Source organism: Gambusia affinis, linkage group LG06, assembly GCF_019740435.1.
Source record: "Gambusia affinis linkage group LG06, SWU_Gaff_1.0, whole genome shotgun sequence".
Taxonomy (NCBI): domain Eukaryota; kingdom Metazoa; phylum Chordata; class Actinopteri; order Cyprinodontiformes; family Poeciliidae; genus Gambusia; species Gambusia affinis.
In genome coordinates this window covers 19504234-19513601 of record NC_057873.1, presented here as the reverse complement: position 1 = coordinate 19513601, position 9368 = coordinate 19504234, and the positions used below count along the sequence as shown (strand labels likewise).

The following is a 9368-nucleotide window of genomic DNA, read 5'->3' as shown; positions in this document are numbered from 1 at the left end:
AGGAGAGGAGGAGGGTCTTGTAGCGTGTTTACAACGGAGCACTGCTCGGTACCCAGCCTTGCTTCACCGAAGCAAGCGTTAAATAATTGAGAGCTGGGAACATGAGCAGGCATGCCGGTCGCGTGTGTTCAGTGTATGCGCTTTAAAGTACACACCAAAGCAGGCGAGGTTTGGAAGAATTTACTTTCTCCGTTTCACTTTCACAAAGTGCAGACGAGCCTGGTTTGACCGGGGTTAGGGAAGGGGGAGGGGGGGCGGCATGTGAAGCGAACTCCTAGTCGCTGCTGGCCTCAGACATCATGGATACTGGCATAGAGAGCAGACTCCCGCTGGAGTCCTGCTGCTTTAACCGGACTTTTTCCGCCCTAACCGTCGATGATGTGTACGAAATAGCCAAGCTGGTCGGCGCTGAGGTGGAGAAACTCATCGACGGCTACGGCAAAGAGAGCGTGGAGGGTCTGGTTCCGAAGATAGTGAAGGTGCTGGAGCTGCTGGAGAGCTTCGTCTCCGGTAACCAGTCGCTCACTCTGAGGGAAGAGGAGCTGCTGAAGACGTTCGAGAAAATCCAGCTCCAGCAGCAGAAGAAGCGCTGGGGGAAAGACGGCGAAGAGGGCTACGAGAAAGATGAAATCCGGGTGAGTTTTAAATGCAGCCACCATTTTGTATGTATTTATTTATTTTAAACGAACTATGTATTTCTCTTATGAGAACGTTCTAACCATGTAACAGTAACTCACGCTGTAGCAAACAGCTCTGTCTGTCTGCTGGTAGCCTACGGTTTACATGGCTGACCTCCACAAAATGTTGCTAAAACATTCAACATTTCAACTTTTAAAGTGTAGTAAGCAATTTTATAGATGATAAAGTGGAACTTGTATTTGGGTGTAACTACAAGACATATTTATTGTAACGGAAGTAGTTATTTGGTTTGCCATTTTTACAAATAACCCAATTTAAATCCCTCGTCGTCAAGACGACAAGATCAGTTACTTGGTTAACGTCTTTCTTGGTTGAGCATTTTAAATATTGACGAATCGTTGAAGACAAAAGTGGATCTCATTAAATATAACACAGCTGTTTTACTAGGGCTTCCTCAATATCACCACTATCACATAATATTGACAAAATATAATATTTTCTCTAACTATCACAGTTAAGTAGGTATATATGGATGCATATCTAATAATTATATGGAATAGTATCTCACTTATGTCATAGTGTTATAATCAGAAAGCCATGATGAGATTATGTACCCATTTTATATCCTAATTATAAATGCACTACTTTAAAGTAATCTTACCTTAGGTATTATTTAATAATAAACACCCAAGTATCTCACATTAAGAGATAGCAATAAACTATTAATCATCAGATGTTATTTTGAACACTTTATAACAGTCAGATTATATATATATATTTTTTTTTCCCACCAGGGGGTCTTTTGTGGGCTCTAGTGTCCCTTATATGACAGTAGGCTGACAGAAAAGGGGGATGGAGAGGGGGGAAGACATGCGGCAAATGTCGCCGGGTCCGGGAATCGAACCCGCGACGGCCGCGTCGAGGACTGAAGGCCACCACAGCACGCCCAGTCAGATTATATTTTTGACATAAGTAACAGTGTTTGATTTGAGCAGTTGTCCAGGGCCGCATTAGAAAGTGATGAGTTTCTTATCTGTTACCTGTCCACTTGAGAAATTTTCTGTTACTTTTACGCATGTCTGATTTAGTAGATTATTGGGTTTCTGTAGGACCCAATAATCTACTAAGGACTCAATAATCTATTGGCCCCCACAATCTCAAATAATTGTTTACATTTAATTAGATTGGGAGAACTGCCACTGTATAAGTATTTCAGAATAATTCATAATTATATAATAAAATTGGCTACATCATAATTTTCAGATATTATCTGATGCTTCAGAAATATTTCATTATTACGACTTAGGAATCAAATGCGTCATCATAAACAAATTTGATAGTAATTGTACCTTATACCACACCATGATTATAAGACTGACATATGTACATCATATAATATGATATTGTGCCATGACTAAGAAATTGTCAGAATTTTACCTAACTGAGAAAGTTAAATCTTAGTTTAGTGAAGGTATTTTAATTTGCTCTCTGAATTGTAATGATTGACAGAGTAGATACAAAATGACAAACATTAACAAGTAAAAGGCCACACACTCACTGTGGCAAATTATATATAAAAAAAAAAAAGAACAACTGGTCCCAGCTCCAAAATTTTTACTCTGCATGGTCAATTACAACATAACATTAAATCCCGTTCTTCTGAGGTTATGATTTTCTCATCTTTCTCCTATTTCTGGAGCAGGAGCTGCAGCAGAAGGAGGAACAGTGGGAGAGGAGATGTGAGGAGCTGCAGGCCAGGTTGCAGCTGCTCCAGGATGATAGGGAGGAGCTGAAGAGCAGGCTGGAGGGCACCTATGCTCAGGAAGGTGTGCTCTTTAAATGCTTGTTGAAATTTTTATGGTCAACTTAGACAGTTGTCTTGAGTTTTACCATTATGGTTTAGTTTGGATGCTAATACTGTTGTTTACATTTTGATTTTACGTCTCACTTTGGGGTAGTGTCTTACACCATCCAACTTTTTGACATTTTACCTGTAACAGAATACAAATTTCAGACAGGATATGTTTGGATCTGTGGAGTCGTGAACCCATGCGACGCCATATTCTGAATTATAGAGTGGACTACAATAGATTTTTTTTTTTAATGGCATTCGCCCAAGCATCTTTTTGCTCTGCTCTGACAAAGTAATCCCCCCTCCATGCCTTGTGGTTTCCCTGTTTTTGTCATCCTGGTGTATGTAAAATCTTTATGGAAATGCAGGTACTCACTGCACACATGCAAAACAGTGGCTTAACCGTAAGGCGTTCATGCTAAACTCGAGAGTGGTTCAACTGGTTAATGCAGTGTTCGCAACGCACAAACTATGCTTTGTTTTTGTTCATTCTCCCGGTACGAGACAAAACCTCTGCAAAAAATGTTTATCATGTCAACATAAAGAGGAGGCCCACACCCAAAGATAGTTATTATCTTGTGGAAAGCATGTTGTCTTCCTAGGTAGGGTTACGGAGAGAATTTTGCGAATGCCATAATAGTTTTGAAGTCTTAATAATTTATTTGAAGCAGTTTCTGGGCACTTTCAGCATAAAACATCCAGGATTCTTCAAAAACAAGAGTTGGGTTCCCATGTTTTCATGTATTGGGTTTTTCTCTGTCTACATTGTGTCAATAGTATAGCAGGACAAGGTTTCAACTTGCTAAGCTTGGTGGTTTTGGGCGCTCGGGCAGTCATTCATCCAGCGGCCTGTCGTCCTTTTGAGTTAAAAAATGTTTAAAGTTGACAAAAAACGTGAAAATATCACTTGATAATTATGTGTTGATACGGCTGCAGTGGGTTGTTAATGAGATCTACCACATATGATATATGTAAGCCTGTGTGTTTAATTACCTCTGTATGGAATTGATAAAATCCTCAATAAATGTAAAGTTGTCCAAAATATTTTTGTCTAAAACTGAATAAAGGTGTGTCATCATAGCTCACCAAATAAATGATAAAAAAAATATATATAGCCTATATTCATGCTTATGATAAATGCAATGAGTATCTTATCAGAACAGAAAAAATAAATATGTATTATATTTTTACAAATGAGCTTTAAACAAAATAAAAGATCAAATCTGTCAAGAAATTCAGACATGTAAAATTAAACTCGGAGTTATGCTGACTGATGTTTTATGTGGGAGGATGTGAAAGTAGAACTTAATTTGAACTAGAGAAAGTAAAAGCTAGTAGGCTTTGGTGTTTCATGAAGCTTAGTTCAAATATCAAGCTTTATGCTTATCGGACTAAAATAGCCAAATTTTTGATTTCATTTACCACCCTTTTTTTTTGACAAAAACCTCAAACTCCCCATTTTCTATTCCCGTCCAACATGCAAGAACTGCGGCGCCCGGTGGGCAGCTCACAGACCTAAAACTAACCATCACACAGGTTTGGGTTTAGGACATGTACTTTATTTCTCCTCTTAGTGCAGCCAGGTCATGTCTGAAGTCGGAGTCAGTTTGTTCAAATATGGTGAAAAATCACATCTTACTTGAATGGTATGAGTGTGCGGTATCTATGTCTCTGTGCTCAGGTTTAGTCATCCGCCACAATGTTTTAGTTTGCACTCCATACAGCAGTGAATAATAGGGAGTTATCGTTGGTATGTTTGTGTTAGCTTTTGATGAAATGTTTGCGACACAGTATTCATGTTAGGCTGGAGAACTGGGAACTCCACAGAAAAATTCTCATGATTTCCCAGAGGTGCACGTTGGTGTTTGTTAATCAGATGTTTATATGATATTACAACACAATTAGAGTTCTGCATGTTTGCATGTGAAGCATCATTTCAAAGGCACACGTTTCACAGTTACCTCTTCCAATGCTGCACTAAGCGGATTGCAGTACCTTCAGTCTTCCATAATAGGACTTCAAGGAAAATGCTTTGTAATGGCAAAGAAATCTGATAACAGTGCCATTTTGTACCTTTGCTTTCTTCCGCCTTTAAATATCATGTGTTTGTTATTCTTAGATCGTACTCAGAGGCAGGAACGGGAGGTGATGCTGAAGCTGAAGGGGGTGGTGGACAAGCAGAGAGATGAGCTGAGGGCGAAAGTCCAGGAGATCGCCACAGTCTCCAAAGAGGTGGAAGCGGTAAGGAAGCACAGAAACAGTCCTGCTTGTACCACTGAACTGCTAAAACACTAAGAAAGATATCAGTGACAATAACACACAGATGATTCCCATAGAGTTATTATCAGAGAAGTTAGTTGGTTATACTGCAGGTGATCATCTTAAGGTCTAAAGTTCTCACTATGTAATTAACTGCCACAATCAGGTTGGTACTGCTAGTCGGAAAAGTCCTGAAAAGGCGTCATAAACTTACAGTGATGAAGGAGATCATTTTAAAATACTACAAGAAGCTAAACATCAATTCAGAAATGTTTTATGAAGCACTCAGTAACAACATGAATATGGACTCTGGATGAGGGCGAGTCGGTGAACGGTTGGTAAAAGACTGAAGAGATTCGTCTAATTGTTGCTGCTTGCAGATCTCAGGCAAGTCCAGGCGTTGTTTTTGCCCTCACAGCTTGTGTGTGTGTGTGTGTATGAGTGTGTAGTTTGGACTGATTGCTTGCATGTGTCTCTGTGTCTGCCAGGGCACGCACACCACATGATTTATACAACGGCCAAGTCTGGGTGTGTTTGTTAATGCTTAACTTGTTGCTCCCAATCGGTTGACATAAAGGATAAAAAAAAAAAAAAAAAAACCTTAAATGTCAACTGATGTACTTTAGTTCATGACGTTCTCACTTGATTGTATCTCTGGATTGGTGTTTAAAATATTTGTCTCTTAATGAAGATGGATTCCCCCAGTTCATTATGAGCCCAGTGGGTCACCAGGCTTTACTTGTGCCCCCACCAAGCTAAGCATTGTTTATTTATTTTATTCTATTTTTTAATTATTGCCTTTTGTAAAGATTTTATTGTTGGTGTTTAGGTGTTAATCTTCCAATCTTCCAATAACTCCTAATTATCAAGTGATATTTTCAAGTTTTCTGTCAACTTTTAAAATGTTTTAACTCAAAAACATGGCAGCCGGCTGGATGACTCCCCTAGTGCCATGAGCACCGGGTTTAGCAAGTTTTCCACTCAAGTTTATGAGTGGTTTATAGACAGTGAGTGGTTTATTTGTTCACCACGTGCTCCAAGCACAAACATGACTGTTTTTGGGCTCTCTGTCTTTATGTCCAGCAGTGGCATATTGATAAACCCTGAGACAAACAGTAAGTATCTGCCTCACTGCTCATGATGCCATTACAAGTGTGTGTGTGTGTGTGTTCATGTGTGCGCAGCTCCAGGAGCAGTTGGACCGCTTCATGAAGATGAACGAAGAGTTGCGGCACAAGCAGAACGTGCTGCAGACGCAGCTGAAGAGCATGGTGGCGAGGAAGGCTGACGTGGAGACGGACCTGAAGGAGAAAAACAAGGAGATAGAAAGGCTCCAAAGACAGCTGAACAAAGCCGACAGAAACACACAGCTAAACAAAGCCGACGGAAACAGCTCTGTATGTTGTCTTGTTGCACTTAATACTCTTCTTATATATTTCATAAATGCAGATGTATTGTAAACAATTCTCTTTGTTTTAAATTGAAGCATCAAATTGAGGAAAACTGAGCATTAGGGTGATCCAAAAATGTGTACTGTCTAACCTAAACACGGTTGGGAGATTCAGCTTTCCTATGAAGCTCAGAAGCAGCTGCTGTTTGTCAAAGCCCAACTTTTCTGTTAATTTTAAGTTTAGGCTTTGTGCTGACCACTCCTTAATGCCAACCCTGCTAATCTGGAACCACATACTGGTGTGTTAGGGTCGTTGTCCTGTAAAAAAAAACACCCATTTCAAGGAAATTCGTCTTCGTCAAAATCCAGCAATGTTTTTGCGCATTGTGTGAGCTCAATGTGCAAAAATAAACACACATGCCAAATCCAAACGGCACTGGCTGGATAAGTGTTAAATTTGGCCTTTCTCAAATGGAAGCATGTCAAGAGAATGTTCATTTTGGAAAGGGAGGTTCTGAACTGCCGAGTTGAACGAGGGGAACGGCCCGTTCTATTGACTCACTGTTTTTGTTCCTCAAAGTTTCAAACAGTTCAGTTGCTCTTCTGGAGAGGTTATTAGCTATTTGTTATTGCATAGACTAATGAGTTTCTGTTCCCCCAGCTGCCCAGTCCAAGTCAAACAGCTAAAGAGTCGGCCGAAAAGCCAGCCGTTGAGCAGAACAACTTTGATCAGCCGTGCTTCACAAAGAAGGAGGTGCGGGACATTCTGCTTGAGAGGAACGAGCTGAAAACCAACCTCTTCCTGGTGCAGGAGGAGCTCAACTACTATCAGAGGTGGGTTTCAAAGAGCTTCAGTTGAATATTAATGAGAAACATTTCAGATTCAGGTGCACTTTTTTGAGTTCCTAGTGTTTCCTAATGTTTTTTTTTTGTTGTTTTTTTTAAATCATCTTCTATTTGCAGGGAGATTTTGAATGAGGAGAGGTGTCCAGGCTTCCTTTTGGAAGCCGTCCGGTCGGCAATCAACGAACGAAGGAAGCTGATAAAGGCGAAGATGCTGGGGATTCCACTGAGCGACTGCAGCGTCAGGTACCTCTTAGAGGCAAAATACATTCCTTCTATTCAGAAATCCACCCAGCAATAAAGTCTTGATGAAGAAACATATGAAAGAGGTGAGAAATACAGCCATATGTTCTTCTTCAGTGATAAAGAAGAGACAAGTTCCCTGAATGGGCAGACAGAAGTGGACCACTCAGAAGTAGACGGGCCTAACAAACCAGCTGAGTCACGCATTCGGCACCTGTAAGTTCACACTGAAAGTAGAGCTGGTTGGCCAAGCATAGGTGTGGTTGCAGCTTAAAGCCTGTAGGGGTCAGAGTTTTGGTCAAAATGTAACCTTTCCATACAAAACAACCTGTATGTACTGCACACCATCCTGAACATGCCATCCCCCGCTGCGAAAGAAGGCGTTGGCAACGTTGTACTTTGAGGATGCTTTTCATCAACAGGGAAGCTGGTCAGTGTTGGATGGGGGAACTGAAAGAAAACCCGTTTGAAGCTGCAAAAGCTGCTGTGTCTGGGGGCGGAGGTTCACCTTGCAGTGTAATGCTGACTTTAAACATAGACAGAGCTACAATGAAACGGTTTGGATCAAATACAAATAGTGGTGTGTTAGATTAGCCAATGTAGTGTCAATGGAGACAGTTGAAAACTGCTGCCCAATTTTTTTGTTAGTAAAAAACAAAAAAAGTCAGACACTTCAATTGCTAATCTGATAGAGACAATCCCTCAAATAGTGGAAGCTGTTTTTGCAGTGGAAGGGGGTTTATCTAAGGTTTGGCACATGGCGATGAATGCTAATGCACTCTGCACTTTTCATATTTTTATTTGCACAACATTTGAGAACCAGACATCATGTCGCTTGCAATTGTTCTCTACTTTGTGTACAAATGTGGTCTGTCACTCGAAATGCCAGTAAAATACATTTTAGCTTATGATGTCAAAATGTGAAAAAGTTTTGAGTGAATATTTTTTCACAAGACGCTTTATGTATGTAATTTTGCAGCAGTTAGGATGCAAAAACAAAAGCATTATCACACAAAGGTGCACAGAACCACAGAAACACAGCGGCACGAGTTCCACTCCACTGCCTCCGTCAGTGTCCCGATGATCTGCCAATCCCTGTCTATATTTAGCTATAATCCCTGACCGCATGTCTGACCTGAGGCCTGTCTCTTCCACTCTGTCGACCGCAGCTTCGGCTTTCTGACGCGCGCGGGCGGCAGCAGGAGCCCCACCCACATGAGCAACTCTGCCTCCAGCTGGGAGATCCTGGGAGAAACGGAGGCCAGCGAGGAGCCAGAGCAACAGCCGACCTCTTAATGCCGGTCGGAGAGGCTGCTGCGAGGTTTCTCTCTGTTTTCAGCCACTGCTCCCCCTCACTCTGAAGCTCGTAGCAGAGCATCTGTTGGTTCAGTGAAAGTTATTTTAACGCTCCTCGTGCTTGGGTAAAACAAAACTAAGTGTCTTAGGAGGAGAAGACATGATAATATGTCAGTAATTTTAATAAACAAACCTGCTAACTCACTTTTCAGCTCTCTTTCAATCATGACTTTAGCTCAGTAAGAGCTTAAAACACAGAATAAATGGTGCAATGTAAACCTAAGAGGGACATGTTTAAACTCTTAAACCTTTTCTTGTTCAGCAATTAAAACAATCAAGTGTATACATACATATGTACAAGAAAGATTTAAATGTTTATAATTACGGAGAAATCTAACACAGTATATATTTTTATATTTATCTTCAAATATTTTTAGCTAAGACCAAAGACAGAAAGATCATTTTATTTTTCTCAGTTTTTTCCACTGTTGGTAGACAAATGCCCACATGAATATTGGACATATTTCTAATTTTACTGGTTTACTCTTGAATTTGTGAATTGTTCAGTTGAAGCATTGACCTATATTGTATGATACAAGTTTGTCATAATAAGCACTTATCTGTTCTGTATGGTGGCATTTTATTTCAGGTGAATATATTTTTCCTTAACCCCTGTAGTAAATTCTTGGGTTTAATATTTTTCATGACTTTAGGAGCTTTTATCCACAGGAAAACAGGACCGCGGTAACCTTTTGCCTCTGAATCATTTCCTCTTTCTTTGTGGTAGCTTTAGCATTATTACCCCTTATGCCTTAACTTACTGTTTATATTGTTTAAGATGTATTT

The 9368-nt window shown here is 40.3% G+C and overlaps 1 protein-coding gene across 1 annotated transcript; it reads left to right on the top strand.

Moving 5' to 3' along the window:
* The first annotated feature begins 26 nt into the window (after positions 1-26).
* On the top strand, positions 27-8726 carry LOC122833161 (Rab interacting lysosomal protein). The gene is made up of 8 exons (XM_044120514.1): positions 27-635; positions 2342-2465; positions 4611-4732; positions 5935-6147; positions 6802-6974; positions 7104-7229; positions 7344-7442; positions 8396-8726. The coding sequence occupies exons 1-8, from the start codon at positions 300-302 to the stop codon at positions 8520-8522; spliced, it is 1320 nt and encodes a 439-aa protein (XP_043976449.1). The 5' UTR covers positions 27-299; the 3' UTR covers positions 8523-8726.
* The last annotated feature ends 642 nt before the right edge of the window (positions 8727-9368 follow it).

Excerpts from the sequence above, each read along its gene's own strand:
- LOC122833161 (XM_044120514.1), top strand. The coding sequence starts at position 300 with ATGGATACTGGCATAGAGAGCAGACTCCCGCTGGAGTCCTGCTGCTTT. Across the intron at positions 2,466-4,610 it reads GGGCACCTATGCTCAGGAAG|ATCGTACTCAGAGGCAGGAA; the intron begins GTGTGCTCTTTA and ends TGTTATTCTTAG. Across the intron at positions 4,733-5,934 it reads TCTCCAAAGAGGTGGAAGCG|CTCCAGGAGCAGTTGGACCG; the intron begins GTAAGGAAGCAC and ends ATGTGTGCGCAG.